The 23,788-nt window shown below is 41.8% G+C and overlaps 1 protein-coding gene across 1 annotated transcript in view; it reads right to left on the reverse strand.

The window, feature by feature from the left end:
• UHRF2 (ubiquitin like with PHD and ring finger domains 2) overlaps positions 1-17,843 on the reverse strand; it is a 99,685-nt gene extending 81,842 nt beyond the window's left edge. Inside the window, exons 1-2 of the mRNA XM_025360301.1 lie at positions 17,351-17,843; positions 9,854-10,084 (exon numbers count right to left, since the gene is read on the reverse strand). Coding sequence (XP_025216086.1) covers positions 9,854-10,084; positions 17,351-17,503 — 384 coding nt within the window. The 5' untranslated portion in view covers positions 17,504-17,843. The remainder of the gene's footprint in view (positions 1-9,853; positions 10,085-17,350) is intronic.
• Between the last annotated feature and the right edge of the window lie 5,945 nt (positions 17,844-23,788).

The following is a 23,788-nucleotide window of genomic DNA, read 5'->3' on the forward strand; positions in this document are numbered from 1 at the left end:
GGGGGCAGAAATGCTCTTAAATTCAAAACTTTCTGCACACCGGATAGACATACTAAGGCAAAATTTGAATAAGCCAAGATGCATGCAAGATATTAAAGCTGTTTTATAAAGCCTGGATTTTAAAGGCAGTTCAGAGGAAAAATACTTAGGCCTGTGTGATTAATATGAACACAGAAGATCCTGCCATGGTAACTAAGTAATCTAGTACAAATTAAGAACTGAAATAATTAGCTAGAGGAGTAGCAAAATAGCAGACAAGACGACAAAAGAGGAAAACAGAATTTGCCTATGTGGGAACATCTGAATTGTACTCATGAGATTTTTATTGATGTAACTGAGTGACAACACGGAGAGGCCAACGCCACTGAAAGAACAATTACTTACTTCCCAAGAGAAGGAGACATATAGGAAAGCACTAGGTTTGGTCAGGAGGCAGAGGGAACTGGGGAAAATTAGGACCCAGAGCCTTTATTGTGTTTTCCATGGAAAGGCAAGGCAGAGGAAACGAGATGGCTAGTTTGAATAATGTCAGTGGGCTTTGGATTGCAGGGGTGGTCTATAGTTGTTTGGTACCTGACCCTGGGTGATCATGGCAGAATATTGGCTTGGTGTTTAAGAGTTAGATAAAGGAGGTAGTTAAGTGCATAGACTCAGGATTAGATGTTTTGTATATGAAAGGCAGGCTCACTGATCAGCTGTTTACAATCTCTAGGAATAAGCTAGCCCTAGGAAGAAGGGCAGTCCCTCCTCAGCCAGTAAGGCCCCCAAAGATGTCAAAACATCATATACAATTATTTTTAAAAGATTAATATGGGGGGAAAAGGAGCTGAGCTAGAAAGCTAAAAAAAAGTTTAAGCCAACCACATAATTCTATACTTAAGAGCTGCATTTATTCACATCAAACATATAGCCACATTTAGGGCCAGGCATGGTGGCTCACGCCTGTAATCCCAGCACTTTGGGAGGCCAAGGCAGGTAGATTACCTGAGGTCAGGAATTCAAGACCACCCAGGCTAACATGGCGAAACCCTGTCTCTACTAAAAGTACGTAATTAGCCAGGTGTGGCGGTGTGCACCTGTAATCCCAGCTACTCAGGAGGCTGATGCGGGACAATCACTTGAACCCAGGAGGTGGAGGTTGCAGTGGGCCAAGATTGTGCCACTACTCCAGGGCAAAAAGAGTGAAACTTCATCTCAAAAAAAAAAAAAAAAAAAGCCACATTTAGAGAAAAGGTTTTACCTGTCCAAATATCTAATATGTTTGAAAACTAAAGTATGGGAGGCAAGGAGCAATCAATAAAAAAAGAAAATACCAACAGCGAATATTTGACGGTTTTACTATATGCTAGGTATCATTTGGTCTGTGGAAAACACTTCAGCTCTGCAGGTAAACCTAGGTTCAAGTTCTTCATCTATCACCTACTAGGTGTAACCATGAACAAGTTACTTAATTTGTCCCAGCATCTTGCAGTGTATTTGGAATAAAGTGAGAAAATTCATGTAACGTGCCAACCCAGTAAGCATATAGTACACACAAATGAAACAACTGTCTCCTTACTAAGTATATATGCTCAATGTTAAGACTCATTAAAACTCAAAGAGTATAGTCCGGGTGCAGTGGCTCACGCCTGTAATCCCAGCACTTTGGGAGGCCGAGGCAGGCGGAGCATCTGAGGTCAGGAGTTCGAGACTAGTCTGGCCAACATGGCAAAACCCCCACCTCTACTAAAAAACACAAAAATTAGCCAGGCGTGGATCCCACCACTACACTCCAGCATGAATGACAGTGCAAGACTCTGTCTCAAAAACAAAAACAAAAACCGCAGAGTATAGTCTTATTACCATACCGTCAGTAAACATTAGCAGTTAACCAATACATACTTTACCTCCTTTAATTATAATACAAAATAATTCCCATTTTCTAATGAGGTTCAGACAAGAAATACATTTGCTCAAGAGAGACACAGGTAAAAAATGTGGGTGTTAAGCTGAGAACACAGGTTCTCCAACTCTGAAAATCGTTCTCTCATTGTACCATCTTTCTTTCTTTCTTTTTTTTTTTTTTTCTGAGACGAAGTCTTGCTCTGTTGCCCAGGCTGGAGTGCAGTGGCGTGATGTTGGCTCACTGAGACCTCTGCCGCCCAGGTACAAGCAATTCTCCTGCTTCAGCCCCCTGAGTAGCTGGGATTACAGGCATCCACCACCACGGTGGCTAACTTTTTGTATTTTTAGCAGAGATGGGGTTTCACCATGTTGGCCAGGCTGGTCTCGAACTCCTGACCTCAAGTGATCCACTTGTCCCCTGCCTCCCAAAGTGCTGGGATTACAGGCATGAACTACCACACTCAGCCCCATCTTTCTTTAATTACAAATTTTAAAATGCTGGGCTGGGTGTGATGGCTCACACTGTAATCCCAGCACTTTGGGAGGAAATGGCAGGAGGACTGTTTGAACACAGGAGTTCAAGACCAGCCTGGACAACATAGTGAAACCCTGTCTCTACAAAAAAATTGAAAATTAGCTGGGTATGGTGGCACAGACCTGTAGTCCCAGTTATTCAGGAAGCTGAGGTGGCAGGATCGCTTAAGCCCAGAAGGTTGGGGCTGCAGTAAGCTATGATCATGCCACTGCACTCCAGTCAAGTGACAGAATGAGATCGTCTCAAAAAAAAAAAAAAAAAGGCAAAAGCAATATGGTTCTATTTACATCAAGTTCAGAAACCAGAAAATGAGGGATTAGGGTTGCATAAATAAGTTAAAGATTATTAACATGCTGTTAAAGGTTAATATTAATAAGAAAGTTAGTAAAGAACAAAGAAATGATTACCATAGAAGTCTGGGTAGCAGTTACAACTAGGGAAGAGGGAGTTATAACCAGGAGGAGGCACCTGGTAAGTTCCTGGGAGTATTGTTATTCTATACTTGGGTGGTGTTTATAGACACTGATCATACTCTTTATATTGTCTAATACATTTCATAATCAAAAAGGTTAAACATCAAAAACTGTACTACGGACAAAAGAAATAATATACTAAGATATCAATGATAATTCTCCGCTTTCCAGTACTTTCTATTATACAATAAGCATAAGAAAACATGTAAGAAGTTTAACAGTGCCACATGTTCAGCTAAACTGTAAAGGCTTACCATCATCATTCTAAACCGTCATCATTTAGGCCAGGATGACAGCCATTTGAAAAGTACGATGTTTTTGGTATCATAAAAAAATTCCATATACAAAAACCAAAATTAAAACCAACTTAGGTTCGAACGTCCATCTTATTGCAGAAAATTAGTTCCCAATCTAGACCCGGTGTGATTCAATTTATGTTAAATGCACACACAATGTGAATGGATGGACCCAGCCTCTGTACAATCTTTCATAGGCTCTCCATATGTCGTAGTGGTATCTAGTTTCTTGCAATAACTATGAAAATATCTGAAACTGGTTAAATATTGCTTAGTTATCAAACAGAGCAAAATAATGATACTGGGTAATAAATAACTTCAGATTAAAATTTCTCTTTTTTTTGAGACGGGGTCTTGCTCTGTCAGCCAGGTAGGAGTGCAGTGGCACGGTCTAAGCTCACTGAAACCTCCGCCTCCTGGGTTCAAATGATTCTCCCGTCTCAGACTCCCAAGTAGCTGGAATTACCACACCCAGCTAATTTTTGTACTTTTAGCAGAGACGGAGTTTCGCCATGTTGGCCAGGATGGTTGCAAACTCCTGACCTCAGGTGATATGCCTGCCTCAACCTCCCAAAGTGCTGGGATTACAGGCGTGAGCCACTGTGCCTGGCCTAAAATTTCATCTTAACATATAGTTTAAATGTTTACCTATGCCAGTTCTGAATAAAGTTAATTTGAAAATTCATCTTTTGTACCTGCTTATCATAACATTCAAAGAATATTTCAGTCAGAAGGAAAAGTCCAAAAAGGTTTGCTCATCCATAAAGCAATTTCAACTACAGAAAGCTCTACATCTATAAAAAAAAAAAAAAATTTCCCAAGTGGCATAACCAAGAATTCAAGACAAAAGCAATAAAACCAATTTTTACATGACTTATAATCAACTTAAAGTTTTTATATATTACCTACTCAGACTTGCACTATAGGAAATACAAAAAACCCAATGCAAATTTAAAACAAACCAATTTAGACCAGGCACAGTGGCTCATGCCTGTAATCCCAGCACTTTGGGAGGCCGAGGCAGGTCATCACCTGAAGTCAGGAGTTCAAGACCAGCCTAGCCAACATGGTGAAATCTTGTCTCTACTATAAGTACAAAAATTAGCTAGGCATGGTGGCGGGTGCCTATAATCTCAGCTACTCAAGAGGCTGAAGCAGGAGAACTGTTTGAACCCAGGAGGCAGAGGTAGCAGTGAGCTGAGATGGCTCACTACACTCCAGCCTGGGCGACAGAGTAAGATTCCATCTCAAAAATAAAATTAAAAAAAATAAAGCAAATCATTTCAAAAGCAGCAGCTTCTAAATGGTTTTTCAGTTTAGTCAACAAGTCAGTATGTGATAAAAATTCTGTGAAGGCAGAATACCGATTACAAAAGATATCCAACTATTTACAGAATTAACTATCCAGAAATATGTACTTCTATCTGAAAAAAAAACAAAGGCATCAGTCAAAATTTCAAATACCTATGACAATTACTAAGGTTCATCCCTCCAAAAGTAAATAAATCTACAGTAGCTTCAACCAAGACTAAACACAGCTCTAAATTTATTACTGTATGAACAGCAGCCTTCTGAGAATTACTAGATTCCTATGGGCTCCTAAACGGGGAAAGGGAGCCTTAATGTAAAATTTACTTCCCAATTTGTATAACCAAGCAGCAGCTGAACTGAAATTTGAAACCAGGTCTCATGGCAAAGCTCAAGTCTATACTATACTACATCTATACTACACAATAATAGGAAATAGAAGAGATGTCAAATAGAGTTTAAATTCTGTAGTTCACAGCCAAAGCACTAACACCCAAAATAAAAAGCAAACACCTGCTGAGAGAAGTAATTTCTCATGATGCTCTTCTGAATTAGACTGGGGAGGGAAGAGGAAGGAATAGTGGGGTACTGAGAAATTTGCTAAACAGAAATTTAAGTTGACCTGAACTGCTGAACCTTGATTAATCTCAGATGTGCAGATACATAAACTGGCCCTCCTTTGAAAGCAAATTCATCCTGTCACTGCCAAAACAATCAATTCAAAAGCAGCCGACTGTAAACTCTGGTCAAAGATGAAAAGTAATATTGTAAGCTTAATATACAGACGGTTACGTAAATATTCATAGATGTACATATACATAGGTTAGTACAAATATGTATTATTTACCTGCTGTCTGCTGAAGGCTCTAAAAGCAATGACACACCAATAGTAAGAAGCATACCTAGAGCCAAGATCATCGTTTTATTTTTTTAAATTTATTTACTTTGAGACAAAGTCTCAGTCACCCAGACTGGAGTGCAGTGGCGCGATCTCGGCTCATTGTAACCTCCGCTTCCTGGGTTCAAGAGATTCTTCTGCCTCAGCCTCCCGATAGCTGGGATTACAGGCATGTGCCACAACGCCCAGCTAATTTTTTTTTTTTTTTGTATTTTTAGTAGAGATGGGGTTTCACCATGTTCGCCAGGCTGATCTCAAACTCCTGACCTGAAGTGATCCACCCTCCTCGGTCTCCCAAAGTGCTGGGATTACAGGCGTGAGCCACCGTGCCCGACCCCTATCATTCGACAATTAAAGGAACCTTGGAGAAATGGTTGATTATAGGACTGAAGCAGGAACTACACAAGATGTACCTGAAGCATGCTGTAGTGCCAGAAAGTAAGATAATGCTTAAGAAAAACAAAACGCCCACAATAATGGGGGATATAGGGGTATGTCAAAGGGACACAGTCATCAAATAAATGAGTTTCTAACGGCCAAAAGTGGAACAATTTGAGCATGAGTCCATACTGATGTAAATGTCTGAATAAATACACCTCCCATGTTGAATAATTTTAAATAATTTTTGTAGAGGGCGTACATTAACTTCCCACTCCTTAAGTGTGGACTGTACAGTAACTTTCTCTTAAACAGTACAGTATGGAAAGACAGGAAGGGGGTGTGGGGTGAGTTTAATAGAGGAGAAACTTGACCAACACTACCCCAGCAGATGATTAAGGTTCACATCAGTATTAATGTTATTACTGATGTAAAACCTAAGTTATACTTAGCAAATAGAATATTGATAGTATGTGCTCTTTATACGTGATGAAAACACCTCTGTGGTCTTCCTCCCCAAAGCAAACGCAGACAAATAAGGAAAACAAATGAATCTTAATGGGGGAGATTTTACAAAATACCTGACCAGAACTCCTCAAAATGGTCACATAATTAGGGAAAAAAAAAAAAACAAAAAAAAAAACCCAAGAAATTGTCACAGTCAATGTAAAAGGAGATTTAAAAACTATATACAGTATAGTATCCTAATGGGATTCTGGAACAGAAAGAGGACATGAGGTAAAAGCTAAGAAAATAAGAGTCATTAATTTCAACAAATATACCACACTAACTTAAGATGTTAACAGGGAAAACTAGGTGTGCGATATACAGAAACTCTCTCTACTATCTTCAATTTTGCTGTAAATCCAAAACTGTTCTAAAATAAGTTTATTTTAAAAGCAATGACGGAGGTGGTAACACAAATAAAAAAGTAATAATGTAAAAAATGCAGAAAGTACTGGTATTTAAAAGGTGGATGAAATCAGAGTAATATAGAAAAAAATGGCAAGCTGGCTTTCAGTGCTAAAAATTCTGTCTTGTGACCACTACATAGCACTGTTTTAATTTACATAAGTCTTAACTTATTCCCAGATTTTACCTCTTGTTATTGCAATTTTTTTCCTGTTCTAATTGACGTAGTAATTCCTTGAGCTATCAGTAGCTCAATGTTAACTTTGAAGATAGCCACTTTAGTGATTGCTCATAACTTTCTAAAACATTTTCTCAGCTTTCCCAGGTATCCATAGGCTATAATTTTGCCTTCTCTAATATTTACACTTTATTTTGTTCTCTTGCCTAATTGCATTATCTAGTACTTCCAAAAAGATGTCAAATAAGGAAGCATTAATTGGCTTCCTCATCTGGCTTGTCTTTAAAGGGAATATTGGTATAGAATGTAGTTTAAGATATTAACCTATGCTATCTATTCCTTTTATCAAGAGTTTTTTTGTTTTTGTTTTTTTTTTTGAGACAGAGTCTCACTCCGTCACCCAGGCTGGAGTGCAGTGGCACAATCTCGCAACCTCCACCCTCCAAGTTCAAGCAATTCTGCCTCAGCCTCCCGAGTAGCTGGGATTACAAGCACCAGTCACCGCGTCCAGCTTATTTTTTGTATTTTTAGTAGAGATGGGGTTTCATCATCTTGGCCAGGCTGGTCTTGAACTCCTGACCTCATGACCCACCTGCCTCGGCCTCCCAAAGTGCTGGGATTACAGGCGTGAGCCACCGCGTCCAGCCAAGAGTTTTTTTTTTTTTAATCACAAATGACTCAAATTTGTATTTAAATGCAGAAAACATTTTAAATTAATTTGTTTTCTTTGGTTTATTAGTACAATGAATTATACTGAAACATTTTAAAATAATGAACTGTCCCCACATCCTGACAAACCATATGTGCTTTAAGTAATATATTTTTAATAAGCAGCCATAATTTTTTAAAAGCAAGGTAAATCAGTGAATATAGCCATAATTCTATTTGCTGACTAGAACTTATGTTTTATATCAATGTTAGTGATGCTGATGTGCTTTTTGTCATGTTTTAGTATCAGTATTAAACTCAATTTATAAAGCAATAGGAAGCTTTCCTTCTTTATGTTGTAGGTAAATTTAGGTAACATTATAATGATCTACTCCTCATAGGTTTAAAACAGTTCAGCAACCCAAGCCTGGTACTTTCTTTGGAAACATAGTTCTATCTCTTCTTAATCTTTCCATATACATATTTATATCTGTTGGCATTTTTCCATATATCCAAAATTATCTCCATTTGAATAATTTTGAATAATTTACTTCATCTACCGATTTTCAATTTTTGGTCTTAAATGCTTTGAAAAACAGTATAGGTGCCCATTTATCCCAACTGATAAGAATTAAGAAGTTACAAAGATAGCTTTGAAAGGTTGCTGGTTACAAAAGTCAAATAAATCAATTTCATTTCTATATATCAGCAAACAGATTACTATTTTAGAAGATAACTATATATAATAATTGCATCAAAAACAAAGCTACCAGAAATAAAGCAAAATATTAAATATGTAAAGAGAGAACTAATTAAGATGTCAAAGATCCAAGTTAGCTGGGCACGGTGGCTCACGCCTGTAATCCTAGCACTTTGGGAGGCCAAGCAGGAAGATCACTTGACCTCAGCAGGTCAAGGCTACAGTGAGCCGTGTTCACGTCACTGCAGTACAGCCTGGATGACAGAGCAAGATCCTGTCTCACATAAATAAATAAATAAATAAATAAATAAATAAATAAATAAAAGAAGGAAAGAAAAGATCTAAGTTAATGGAGAAGTCTATTCATGAATTAAAAGACTCGACATTGTAAAGATGTCGATTCTCCAAGCTCATCTATAGATGCAATCCCCATAGAATCCCATCAGATTATTGTAGAGCTTTACATGCTATTTCTACAGTTTTTGTATCCAAATACTAAAAGCCAAGAAAACCAAGAGACCCTGAACGTGAAAAGAAATTGGGGAGATAGGAGAAAGGGAGATCAAAACAGTCCATAAGGCCACAGTACTCAGAACAGTATAGGAACAGAGCTAGACAAATAGACCAATGGAATGAAGTATAGCAGTTTGGCAAGTACCCTGTGGGTGAACAACTAGCACTTCTAATCCTAGGTAGAAACTCTTGAACATATGCACCAGGATAACAGAAGGTTCAAAACAGCACTGTTTAAAACAGTTGAAACTGGAAACAGGCCAGGTATCTATGCATTAGATTAAATATACTGTGGTATGTTAATACAATGGAATGACATAATAGTGAAAAGCAATAAAACACAGCTATATGCAGAGAATCTTTCAATGCTGAGAAAAAGTAGAATTCCATCATATAAAATTCAAATATAGACAAAACATACTGCCTAGAGAAATATATGTAAGTAGCAAAACGAAAGAAAAACAAAATGAGCATAAAAGTCAGAATAAGCAGTTTACCTCTTAGGGAGACAGAGGGAGAAGTGTTCCGATAGGGACACATACGAGGCTTTAAAAAGGTATTTAAGGCTGGGCAAGGTGGCTCACCTCCGAAATCCCAGCACTTTGGGAGGCCAAGGTGGGCGGATCACCTGAGGTCAGGAGTTTGAGACCAGCCTGGCCTACATGGTGAAACCCTGTCTCTACTAAAAATACAAAAATTATCTGGGTGTGGTCCTGCACGCCTGTAATCCCAGCTACACAGGAGGCAGAGACAGGAGAATTGCTTGAACCTGGGAGGCAGAGGTTACAGTTAACCAAGATTGTACCATTGCACTCCAGCCTGGGTGACAGAGCAAGCCTCCATATCAAAAAAAAAAAAAAAAAAAAGTATTTCAAATCAATCTACTTCTTAACCTTGGTGCAATTACACAATTATTTCCTTTACTGCTCTTTAAACTGTACATATACATCTTGCACATTTGTCTACGTATTTCATATCAATTTTTAAAAGACTACTTTTAAAAGTTACTATATTAACATCCCAATCTTTATTTTCAAATGGCAATCACTGTTTACTTACTCAAAACATCCTGAACACAAAAGAAATTTATTTGTATTCTCGCAACAGTAAGTCTGAAGAAAACAACATACCTTATATATTCCAAAGCCAGGATCAATAAGACGGGCACGAGCTGATGTAGATGGCTGACTGGAAGGTCCTACCCTCGGAGCTTTCTTTACTTTAGGTGGACTATTAGAACAGGGTTTAGCCTCAATCTGTGTAGATGTGCCAGGAAGATGATCAGGGTCTGGGCGAACTAGCAGCTGAATTATATCATTCAGTCCAACATCATAGTCAAATAAGGTATATCCATTTTCCAACTAGAAAATAAAGAAAGAATACTGAAATGCTTCTCTAAAATGTATCTTTCTACGTTTTCAGTTGCTCAAATGTCCTAGCGAAACTTAAAATCCATAGCACTACAATTTAGAAATTTTAAAACCATTCCTATTACTTAATGGCCTCTGATGTCAGTGTCTTCTCTGGACCCCAATAAATTCTTAATAGTTACTCCATATTCACTACAGAGAACACTGCTAGCCATTAAAACAAAAAAATGGGCCAGGCGCAGTGGCTCACGCCTATAATCCCAGCACTTTGGGAGGCCGAGGAGGGCAGATGATGAGGTCAGCAGTTCGAGACCAGCCTGTCCAACATGGTGAAACCATGTCTCCACTAGAAATACAAAAATTAGCCAGGCGTGGTGGTGCATCTGTAATCCCACTACTCAGGAGACGGAGGCAAGAGAGTCTCTTGAACTCCAGAGGCGGAGGTTGCAGTGAGCCGAGATTGTGCCACTGCACTCCAGCCTGGGAAACAGAGAGAGACTCTGTCTCAAAAAAAAAAGGCTGGGTTCCATGCCTCACATCTGTAATCCCAACATTTTGGGAAGTCAAGGTGGGAGAATCTCTTGAGCCCAGGAGCTCCAGACCAGTCTGGGTAACCCCATCTCTACAAAAAATAAAAATAAATTAAATAAAAAACTTAGGCGGGTGTGGCTGCACATGCCTGTGGTCCCAACTACTCAGGAGACTGAGGTGGGAGATCACTTTAGCACAGGAGGTCGTGGCTACAGTGAGCCATGATCATGCTACTGCACTCAAGTCTGGGCAGCAGAGTGAGACCCTGTTTCTAAATCAATCAATCAATCAAACCCAAAATGTTTCATGGTTGCTGTGACCTTATGACCTACACAGAAAAACTCTAAACTAGATTTAATTTCTCATCAAGTTTTATTTTTAATCAGTGCTTGAATCAACTTCAAGAAATGTGAGTTTTCAAAGTTGTTTTATGACCTCATTTTTCATAAAGACATTAAGTCATCAGCTCAGTGTTACACTTTTTAAAAAAAAGACATTAAGTTAAATATTTTATCTTTCTAAAGCATTATCAGGGGCCGGGCGCGGTGGCTGAAGCCTGTAATCCCAGCACTTTGGGAGGCCGAGACGGGCGGATCACGAGGTCAGGAGATTGAGGCCATCCTGGCTAACACGATGAAACCCCGTCTCTACTAAAAAAAAAATACAAAAAAACTAGCCGGGCGAGGTGGCAGGCGCCTGTAGTCCCAGCTACTCGGGAGGCTGAGGCAGGAGAATGGCGTGAACCCGGGAGGCGGAGCTTGCAGTGAGCTGAGATCCGGCCACTGCACTCCAGCCTGGGCGACAGAGCAAAATAAAGCATTATCAGTAGGTTTTTATTTTTCAAGTCAAGCAGCAAAAAAACCAAGAAGGAATAATTCTAATTCTTGCTCATGCTACTCCACTTGCCTGAAGTTCTCTAATTCTATCCATTTGCAAGAATTACAACGTTTTATCAAGAAGTCTTCCAGGATGAATAGTGAATAAATTATCTTGCAACCCACCCATATTTTGGCAAGGGTTATGGGTTGAAATCCTAATCCATAGTACTTGAGAATGTAACCTTATTTGGAAACAGAGTCTTTTAAAGAGATAATCAGGAAATAAATTTAACAAAAGAAATGCAAAATCTACTGTTATGGGCTACGGAAGTTATGTCCCTGCCAAAATTTTTTGTTGAAGTCCTAACCACCAGTACCTCAGAATGTGACTTCACTTTGAGATAGGGTCTTCAGAGAGGTAATTAAGTTAAAACAAAGCCATTAGGGCCCTAATCCAACATGGTTAGTGTCCTCATAATAAGGGGACATTCGGAAAGATGCAGCAGGAAGACAATGTGAAGACACAGGAAAAAGGCAGCCCTGTGAATGGAGTGATGTACTTAATACAAGCCAAGAAAGAAAATTTCCAGCAAAGTGTAAAGGGTTCTCCCCGCTAGAGCTATCAGAGGATGGTCCTGCTGACAACTTGGTAGACCTCTAGAACTGTGAGAGGGTAAATTTCTATTGTTTTAAGCCACCCAGGTTTTGCTACATTAATACAACAGCCCTAGAAAATTAAGTCTCCATTTTGTTTCTTTATAAAGTTCAGTTGGCAATTTCACTATGATACAATGAAACAAGAAAACTAAACTCCTTTCAGGCCAGAACTATCACTTTCCCAGAAACATAACCGATTTTTAAATTGCTCATTTTCTACTCTTCATATGTATTACTTTTCAACATTCACAACTCTAACAAAGTAACACCGTATTTGAGAAGTCAACCAAAAGGAAATAAAAGTTAAGTCCGGAATTTAAAACTTTTAATCTACTAGATCAGTAATTTGAAATCTGGTGGTCCAAGAACCCAACAAGCACAATCTCAAACACTATAGGTATTCGTATTTGTCAAGCAGAACAAAGGATCAAGAATTTCACAAGTTTCCCAGTCAGGGAATTAAATTATGTACTACCTCACAAGTTAGCATGCTCACTCTAAACAAGCCTAAGCAGTATCCCAAGTCAGTAAGCAAATAAGCCTTAATAAGGATAGGGATGTGAATATTGCTTCCTTGGTTAAAAACAAAACAAAAAACAAAAAGAACACCCCCTAAACAACAACAACAACAAAAAAAAACAAAAAAAAGGAACACCCTCTAGTCTTGAACTCCCATAGACGAGAAAAAAAACCCCAAAAAACTCAAGGAGCAAACACTGCATTCACACCATCATTTTGACACTCTCCAACAGCCCCCACAAAAAAACTCAAACAAAATACCTCACTAATTCTGAAGGAGCTGAAAAAGCATAACATAGAACTGATAAACATTATGACTATTTTTAAATGGAAGTGTAACAGTATAAAACATGCAAAAAACTCTAACAGTATAAAACATGCAAATTAACTAGCAGGATATTTCCAAAAATGAAGATAGCAGTTAAAGTGATAAAACTGCTGGAAACTGGCTGGGCGCGGTGGCTCAAGCCTGTAATCCCAGCACTTTGGGAGGCCGAGACGGGCGGATCACGAAGTCAGGAGATCGAGACCATCCTGGCTAACCCGGTGAAACCCCGTCTCTACTAAAAATATACAAAAAACTAGCCGGGCGAGGTGGCGGGCGCCTGTAGTCCTAGCTACTCGGGAGGCTGAGGCAGGAGAATGGCGTAAACCCGGGAGGCGGAGCTTGCAGTGAGCTGAGATCCGGCCACCGCACTCCAGCCTGGGCGACAGAGCGAGACTCCGTCTCAAAAAAAAAAAAAAAAAACAAAAACACAAACAACAACTGCTGGAAACTGAAAGAACATTTTTCCACTTAGGTTTGGGGAACCAGAGTCAGAGGGACGTTGAGGGTATTTCTACATTCAACTCCTGGTTAGTTTCTACTCAATGACTGTCATGAGTAAATACAAGCTGTTTCAAGTGGTACTTTTTAAAATTTGATTTGACAGGAAAAAATGTCGTAAGAGCATATGTCTCTAAGCAAATGTCTAAGCATATCAAGGCATGAGGCCCTATAATAAGTTATATCCACAGTAACATATAACCACCTTTCCTCATGCTTGCTATGACAGGCTTTTTAAACCCAGATTATCGACTCCTTCCCTAATTCATAGGTACTCCCTTCAGTCTTCCTACAATAGTGACCATTTATCTACTGCAATAACAAGTTTCACACAACTTTATTCCACAAAGCTTCACATGCTATGAAGAGCTGTGAAGTGTTGAGATGATTTACTTGAAAAGTACTGAAGTTCTTCCATATTTAATGAAAGAAGACTGAAAGTTATCTCTGACACTCAAATTATGCTCTAAGTAGGGAAAAAAGGAAGCAGTCATTTAGAAATTACAAACATATGAGTCAGAAGGATGTAACTTAGGTCCACCAATGTCTCAAAAGTAAATGTTTGAGAACTGCCATACTTGAAGATGGGGATGCAGGATTTACAATACTTAAGAAGCAAAAATTGTTAGGATTTTTTGTCAGACCACTCTCTAAATTTTACTGAGTTGAAAGAAGAAATTCCAAGTAACAAGAGGAACTACAACAATAATGCAAGGGAATACCAGAAAGCAAATGCCAAGTGGAAGTGGCTGAGAGGGCAGTGGGAAGTCATTCCCAAGCAACTACTGACGAGCGCTGCCAGTGAAGGGCATAAGTTAATAACTTTCATGTATCCATCACATATTATATATATTATATACATCATATATAATATATACATCGATACTCCTTTAAACAAGCAAGTACTTTTATATTCTGTGTGAAAGCCAAGGGGGAGGGGCAACTTTTTTCTTCAACTATGGTTCATGCCCCACATTATTATCTATTTTAAGGCCATCTCTACAGTGGTAAGGAGTGAAAGAATGACAGGAGAGGGAATCCTTTAAAATAGGGAAAGCTCTGGATTCTCAAAAGATTTAAAGATTCACCAACATAACTCTTCCTGAAAAAGACCCAATCCCCGCGTTCCTCAAACTCAACTTCCCAGGTAAGAATGTTCACAGCATGTTATCCCACTCTAACCAGAACTTATAGCTTTGTACTGCAGGTTTCCACTTTGACACTCAAAAGTGGAGTCAAGGCCGGGCACGGTAGCTCACGCCTGTAATCCCAGCACTTTGGGAAGCCAAGGTGGGCAGATCACCTGAGGTCCCAGATAGAGATCATCCTGTCCAAAATGGTGAAACCCCGTCTCTACTAAAATAAATACAAAAAAATTAGCCGGGAGTGGTGGAGCGCCTGTAGTCCCAGCTACTTGGGAGGCTGCGGCAGAGGAATCGCTTGAACCCGGGAGGCGGAGGTTGCAGTGAGCCGAGATCGCGCCACTGCACTCCAGCCTGGCGACAGGGCAAGACTCCGGCTCAAAAAAAAAAAAAAAAAAAAAAGTGGAGTCAATTAACACTGCTTCTCCAACTTCATTTACATACAGATCACCTGGAGATCTTGTTAAAATACAGATTCTGCTTCAGTAGGTCTGGCGTGAGGTTTCCAGGTAAAGCCAATGCTGCTGGTCCTGAGAATCCAGGGACCATACTTTGAATAGTAAGAGACGAGTAGGAGACTATCTCTCAATATTCATTTTCTAAACTCTGGTGTTATCAGAATCTCCCGTGGGGTCTTGTTAAATTTAACTACTTGCAGTTCTGGGGTGAGCTGAACATCTATAATAAATATCCACAAGCAATTCTGATACATACCAAAGATTAAAAGCTGCAACCTAACACACGAATGGAGTATGGGGGGCGGGTCCACTTAAACAAAAATAAATGTACTGTCTGCCATTTATGACGTTTTTCACTACGTGGCAGTAAAGCATTTTGAAGAATGGGGACCTTTTCCCAATGAGGACATGGTATTTTACAGGATGGGGACTTTCTGTTATGCCAATCCAGTAGCTACCTGCTACAGGTAAGCTAACTCATCTGTGGATCTCCAAAGACCAAGATAAGATAACACTCTTGCCATAGCTACCTGTCAGCTCATAAGGAAGCGAACACACAGCTGGTACGAATGACCTTCCTTTTCTGTCTCCAAGTTAATGGCTGGCACCAAAGGTCTATTCCTCTTCCCTACTGGGCTGAAGAAACCAGAGTACTGAATTACCCACTAGGATCCTGGAAGAGAAGTTCAACGGTTATCTTCAGTTTTCCCTGGAATCTGGAATGAGCTTCCAGGTTTACTGAAAGTCTACTTTGTTGCCTTGAATTTAACCCAATCCCATATGTGATCATTATTTTAGCATATTTGATAATAAAGATTTTAGGGGTGTCGCCCAGGAACATCCTTCATTTCTATTTCTGGTGCTGAAATCACCAGTGTCCTAGGAATTCATGTACTATTTGTCCCTAGCTAGAAAATAAAATGCATCAGACGATTACATGCTTTTTCACTTATGATCAAAAGGAAACAATATCAGCCACCTGAGGCACAGCAAAACAAATCTAGGTATATTTAACAAGTGTACAATTATTTCAAAAGCAAAGCTTACAACTAAATACCTGTTTTTACAAGTCAAACACTAAGGAGTCAGTACAAAACTGGCTGCAAACACAAATCAAAGGTGCTATAACATTATTTTAAAGAGAGAAAGAAACGGGGGGAAAAAAGCAGCTCTCTCCTTCCCAAAGTGTAATTTGTTACTATGAAATTTCTGGACAGTCTTCGAAGACTAAGCCTGTGAAGCGGAGGAAAATATTCCTTTTAAGTAGTTTGCGACTGTAGGCTACTTCTACCGAATCAGAGCTACACTTATTTCAAACGACAGGATTGGAGCCAAACTGTGGTCTATCAATTCAGGATGCCAACTTTTTAGTGTATCAACAACATGAAGACAAAGAAAAATATGATGGGTCTGAGTGGCTAGGGGTATAGACTGTAAAAGACTTATGGAATAGGAAAAAAAAAAATCTTAGACTGGCCAGACCATAAAAATACCAGAGGTGCCCACAGTCAGCCTTCAAGTATGCACCGCTGGCTATGCTTCAGTGCCGTGCTAAAAGCGTGAACGAGATGAGTATTAGAAGGCAAGAAGAAGAGCGGAAGAGTCTTACACTCCTTTTCACTCTGGCCTATATTGGGCAGTCGTAAACTCGGCACCCGGTTAAACCGACAGCTGCTTCATGCCCAGGTCTCTAACCTCCCTCGAGACATTCCAAACCTAGGAGAGGCGGCGAGGAAGAGGGACCAGAAGTTCTGGAAACCCTTGGAATCTTCAGTTTGCGCGAATCCTACCAGTCAGGAAGCAGAGGTATGGTTCTTGAAAGCTCAATGCCTGACTTTTCCCCCTTTTAGAAGCCGAAGACGCGGAAAAGCCACAGAAGCGAGGCGAACGCTCAGCCGGGTCAGCCAGCTCTCCGGGTCTCCCGCGCGGAGGCATGGCCGCCAGAGCCCTCTGCCCTCCCCGCCCTCTAGGGGCCCCAGGCCCCGCCGAGCGCGGGAAGCGAGGGACCTCGGCGTCCAATGCCTACGGCCGCTGTCCTGCCAAAAACAAACGGCGAGGTATTTGCGCCCCGGACACCCTCACCTCTGACCCCGCTCGGCGCACCTCCAGTTCGGGCTGGCAGGGACCCACTCCCTCCCATCCGGCGGGACGGGGCCCCGCACGCTGCGCCTCGCGGGGGCTGCCCACCCGCAGCGGAGCCAGGCGACAACAGAGCGCGGCGCACCGAGCCCTGGGACCTGTGCGTCCAGAGGAGCCCAGCTGTTCCGGCCCCCGGCTTCGCGAGGGGCGCGGCGGGCGCGCCTCACCTGCTTGCCCCGGTAAAAGAGGCGCTGGCATTCTGGCCGCACGTCGAACAGCGCCCACACCCGCTCGCGCAGCTCCTCAATCGTGGCTTTGCGAGACACGTCCTCAATGGTGCACGTCTTGGAGCCATCAATGGTGCGAACCTGGATCCACATCTTGGCGCCTAGAGAGGAGCCGGTCCCCTTTGTCTCCCCCTGCGCTCGGGGCGCCGCGCCCCGCCCGGCCCGCGCCGCTTCCCCTGCGGCTCGGGCCCTCCGCGACAAGCGGGCGAGCGCGCGCACTGGACCTACCGGACGCCGGGCCCGACAGGCAGCGGCGACTCTCAGCCCGCGCGACCGACCAGCCGACTTGAGAAGAGACGACCGGAACCACTCTGAGGCGCTGCCGCAGACACCGCCTCAAAAAGAGGAAGAGGCCATGTCTGCGCCGCGCAGAGTGTTTACTTATAGAGCCGGAGCTCCCACATGGAGGTCACGGCGCCAAGCCGGATCTCGCGATATCCACGCCGGGCTCCGCCTTAAAGAGGAAGCGGCCCAAGAGACGGTTACAGACCCGAGGGAACGAAAATGGGCAGGCGCGGAGAGGGCGGGACGGAGGGGCGGGGCTACCAAAAGCCGTTACTTTCCCCACTGCTTGCACCTGGCCCCTGGGCACGCCTTCTGGCCTTTGGTTTCGGGCGGTTGCGCGGCTACCCACATCGGTTGCCGTTTTGAGGACTCGTTTCAGGGATGAGGGGACGGGCGCCTCCTCAGGCTTAGCGAATAGGGGTCTTTGGTCTCAAAAACACACCAAAAATAAGAAACCCTGGCGTGCTCTTGTATAATCGTGGAAAGGGGGCGCGTGCGGGTGCGGCCTAAACTTCTGAGAAAGAACTGAAGGAAACGTGCGCGCTCCACCGCGCTCAACAGGAAAGCTCCCGCCACGCGGCCATGCAGGTCGGGTCGCCCGGGAAAGGCCCCAGGGGCCCTCCTGCTTCGCGAACACGTTTCCTGCCTGGCCGCAATGCTGCTTTCGCGCGGAAACCCACGTCCGAGGGTTTCCCGTCGCCTGGCGGAGGCGGCAGCCCCAGGCCCATCCTCAGGCCGCGGGTCCCGCTGGGATCGCCCTCTCTGACCTGCAGCGCTCCCAGCCGACCCTCCGGCCTTGGAGGAGCCGGGGCTGCTTCCGGAAAGGCCGCTCTCTAGCTCGGGATATTTCCGTTCGTAGACCTTCCGCGTTAGGGGTGCCTTTGGCCTAAGGGATTGCGGGTTTGCGGAAAACAGTTTTAAATAATGCAGAGCTACGCGCCTCCGAAGAAAGAACTCCAAAGACCCTACTAGGATTAAACTCTCAGAAGTAGGCCCAACGCCGCGCTACCTAACAGGGCTTTCCCCCGCCCCCTTCTTAATCCTTCCCTGCTACAGCTGGGGAGTTGGGTAGGGGTGAGTGGGTTTATTTTAAATGAAAATATGTCTTCGCAAGAAGGGAGACAGGATATAAAAGAAAACAAAACAAGACAACTTGGACTTCATATTTTCCAAAATTGGTAACTTGAATATTCCTATCGGTGCTAATTATTCCCGTAAAGATAAGAGTATCATTTTTTTTGGGTAATAAACTAATAAACAGCTAAAATAATTACAAGCACAGACAAGACCAGTAGTATATCATGAAAAAGAAGAGAAAGGCCGGGCGCAGTGACTCAGGCCTGTAATCTCAGCATTTTGGGAGGCCGAGGTGGGCGGATCACTTGAGGTCAGGAGTTCCAGACCAGCCTGGCCAACATGGGGAAACCCCATCTCTACTAAAAAAATTTGAAAACTAGCTGGGCATGGTGGCAGGTGCCTGTAGTCTCAGCTACTCGTGAGGGTGAGGCAGGAGAATTGCTTGAACCTGGGAGGCGGAGGCTGCAGCGAGCCAAGATCACGCCACTGCACTCCAGCCTGGGCGATAGAGTGAGCCTCCATCTCAAGGAGAGAGAGAGAGAGAAAAAAAAAAAAAAAGATGGCCCAACACAGGAGAGAGAGAAAAATTAACTGCACATACATATTTTGGGTTTTTGCCCCTGTGAAAATTTCAGTTACCAGAACCTCTATATATAATTCACATGTCTGGCCCTATTTTAATTAAAACAAATATCGAGTATTTATTACATATGTAAATGAGAGATTTAGGTTGGTGCAAAAGTAATTCCGGTTTTGCCATTACTTTCGATGGCAAAAACCGCAATTACATTTGCACAAACCAAATCTACCTAAAGCACACTTACTACCTATCCCAGTAAGGCAAAACCATTTACTATTAATGGTTTTGCCTAGTAAGGCAAAACTATTTACTATTATAAGGTTATTCTGTGGCCTCGTGGAGTAACGTTGTTTTTTTTTTTTTTAGTTACCTCTCACAAAACAAATTACAATCTAGTTGAGATAAGATTTAACAGAAAGAAAATATTAAAGAATAGTTTAGTACCAAATACTGATGTTGGCACAAACTATGATTAGAGATGAGAGAAGGGGAACTAGAATGATTAAGAAAAGGGGAAGTAGAATGATCTGGAAGCTTAAAGATAACTGTACAACTTGACATGAGTTATGTGATACATAGTAGTAGGAGGCAGCATTTAAATGTTCAGTTCATGGATTGAGATAGACCGGCATTGTAATCCCAGTTTTACTGCTTGCTTAAAATGTGATCTTGTACAAATTACATCCTCAGTTTCCTCAATGTAAAATGGTGCTTGAAATAACCTCATGAATGTAAAGTGGTTTGCATACTATCCCTTAGTAGTACACAATAAATTATTTTAGTGCTGTTGTTATAGAGAAGATTTAGATAAACAGACTATACCCAAAGAGGAAAGAGTGCTTAAACAAAGACAAAAAGTATGCATTTTCACAGGTCTGAAAAGACTGCAAATCAGAGAATGGTTGACTAGAGAAGGGCAGCGTGTGAAAATTAGCATTCAAAGCAGAAGATTTTTGTGGGCCCCAGGGAAAAATTAAGATTTTTAAGGAGTAGATGGATGTAATTAAATATGCATTTGAAATAATAGCAAAAGGAATCTGGACAGATACCTTAGGAAAAAAGTAAGGAAGAGGGAGATGAGGGGGAGAATTTACTGTCAGAAAGTTTAGGGAGGAGGCAATTGTGTCAGTTTTGGTGAAATTAGTGGCGGTAAGTAGGAGAGGAGAGGATGTATTCTAGAGTATTCTAGAAAATTGAGCATATAAAACTTGTGGGATTGTGGATATAAAAGATGAGGAAAATGGAATGTTGAGAACAGTTCCCAAGTTTCTAGCTTAGGAGATTTAAATTGATGGCTTGGTCAGATGGTGATGCTCTGAACTTGAAGAGGAGGCAAGTTGGGAAAATACAATGAGTTCCAAATGGGCTGTGTTGCTTTTGAAATGCATCCGAAATATAGCATCTGTCTAGCTGGAGATGTCTAACTGACCACTGGAAACAGAAGTTTCAAATATTGAAGAGAGAGAGGAAAGTTCTTAAAGAGGGACTTTTTAAGACCTCCTGTACACACTCTTATGAGATTTATCTTTCTTAATGTGGTGGGGCTTTAATGGAGAACTGGGGCGGGGTGGGGATAAGACTACTGTCTCAAAATTAGGCATCTACTGAGACTGTATAGGATTTGTGTATAGATCCCAAACGATCTATGTTGTTTAGGACAGAGTTTAGAGATGTAAGACTCAAAAATGATATATGTGTCCTGCGCACCAAATGAATTACATCTGGAAACATAAATTTACATATGCAGTAGGCAACTTAGGGTATACACAAATAATTGCAAGTAATGATTCTATATATAACAAAATACACCCTTCCTGTGTTTCTCCACGTAGTACTATGTACTGTTTTCTCTCTTTGCCTACAATACTGTTGTTGTGTTCTTAGGCATCTGCTCAGTTGTAAAGACAAAATAGTTCTCTGACAAAAACCACAATATTAGACAGTTGGTTTTTTGATTGTTTGTTTGTTTGTTTGTTTTTGAGATGGATTCTCACTCTGTTGCCCAGGCTGGAGTGCAGTGGTGCAACCTTGGCTCACTGCAACCTATGCCTCCCAGGTTCAAGCGATTCTTGTGACTCAGCATTCCAATTAGCTGGATTGGAAGAACACACCATCACGCCCGGCAAATTTTTGTATTTTTAGTAGAGATGGGGTTTCAACATGTTGGCCAGGCTGGTTTCGAACTCCTGGCCTCCAAGGATCCACTTGGCTCAGCCTCCCAGAGTGTTGGGATTACAGGAATGAGCCACTGTGCTCAGCCAAGACAGTTTTGGCATATCATGCCTTACTACCAAGTGTGTAGCTGAAACCATTTGGATATGAACAGGGAAAAATAAAGAGAAATTATTTACATGGATGAAAAGCAAATACTAAAGTTTGTACCATCACTCATGATCCAATATTTGTTCAAGTCAAGAGGCGAAACAGAAAAAGGTTGATTGTAGAACAAATTCCAGAATCTTATACTTCAGAATGTCTTGTTTTTTAACTACTGTCTCAAAGCCAGTAACTTATTTTTTAAAAGTGAATTACAACCTATCCTCTGAAGCTATGATTAATACCTTTTCATCTGCCCTTTTATGTTGGATGTCTTCCTTTTTCTCCTCCAGGGCCACTCTCTACCTGTTTGCAGTCCTAGAGTCCAAGAGCAGGAAGAATATAGAGGCGGTACCTCAAGCTTCCAACTGAGGTTGACCAATGGGGAGGGAGCACAGACAAAACCTGCAGGATGTGAAGAGAATGATATCAGGATATTCCCGTGACTCTCTCCCTGAAAGACCAAGTCAGACTGTCTCTTACCTTTACATGATGTCACTTGTCCTCTTCAGGTGACCTGCTCCAAATGACTCACTCTTCCATGTTCTGGTAACCTGTCTTTCCCTCCCCTGTTGCTTTGGGTTTAGGGGTTGTAACATATTTGCAGTCACTAGTCCTAGATGCATGCATATTCTTTCCATTCCCTATATCTTGTTCCATATTCTTATCATTGGTCCCATTGGGGCGGGGAAACCATTAAATTTTCTTAACTGGAGGATTTTGATTATAATCTCTAATGCTATTTTAGAAAGGACTACATGTTACAAGAAATGCACTAGAATTTCCATTGGCTAAAAAGCACTTCATATGGTTGCTCATTACTTAGTCATATTTTAAAAGGTGTGCTCTTTCTAATACAATCATGTATTTTTACTATGAAAATGTACTTTAGACCTCATTCTGGTCTAAACTTCTCTTTAAGAAATGGTGAAATGATTTGCACAAGGACATGTAACCAATGAAAGAGTGTTATTGTTTAAACCCCTAGTCTCCTTCCTCGCTGGCCAGTGTTCTTTAGCTTTTAGTTGACCCTCTTGTTTCTCTGGAGGCTTCCCCTTGAACTTTGTCCAAAGAACTTTGAACTTTGTCCAAAGAATAAACTTATTTTCTGCAGTGAGTGACGCTGGTTCTTTGGACAATCTGATAGCTCAGGTAGGAGTGGGGACCTGGGATTCTCACTAAAGACTTGCGGTGTATCCCCATTTTCAATCTTATGCCTTCCTCTGCCTTCTGCAATTTGTCCTTCCTATTGCCGAACGTTTCTGAGTGTCTTTGAATCAATTAGCTCATTTCTTACGCCGACGACAGTGTTTAACAAAATTTATGAGGGCTGGGCACCGGTGGCTTACACCTGTAATCCCAGCACTTTGGGAGACCAAGGTGGGAGGACCACTTAAGGTCAGGAGTTTAAGACCAGCCTGGCTAACATGGTGAATTCCCATCTCCACTAAAAATACAAAAATTAGCCAGGCGTGGTGGTGCATGCCTGTAATCCCAGCTACTTGTGCCTGTAATCCCAGCTGAGGCAGGACAATCACTTGAACCCAGGAAGCAGAGATTGCAGTGACCTGAGATCATGCCACTGCACTGCAGCCTGAGCAACAGAGCAAGACTGTCTCAAACAAACAAACAAACAAACAAACAAAAAATTATTAGACTGATCCTGTACTAACCCCCAGCAGACCAGACCAAACCAGCATGGAGTCACCTGTGCTAACTGCTACGTAATAAAACTGAACTTTGAAAGGGGCTAGTTTTCAAATAAATAAATAAATAAACCAGGAAATTCATAGCAACACAGCCACCAGAGGGGCCCCAGTTTACCTGAGCCTGCATGATAAGAAAGTTCACTCTAGACCACGTATGGTGGCTCACATCTGTAATCTCAGAACTTTGGGAGGCCAAGGCAAGTGGATCACCTGAGGCCAGGAGTTCAAGAGCAGCCTGGCCAACATGGTGAAACCCTGTCTCCACTAAAAATACAAAAATTAGCTGGATGTGGTGGCACACGCCTGTTGTCCCAGCTACTTGGGAGGCAAGAGAATTGCTTGAACCCAGGAGCTAGAGGTTGCAGCTAGCCGAACTCGTGCCACTGCACTCTAGCCTGGGCAACAGAGCCA

This window comes from Theropithecus gelada, chromosome 15, assembly GCF_003255815.1.
Source record: "Theropithecus gelada isolate Dixy chromosome 15, Tgel_1.0, whole genome shotgun sequence".
NCBI lineage: Eukaryota > Metazoa > Chordata > Mammalia > Primates > Cercopithecidae > Theropithecus > Theropithecus gelada.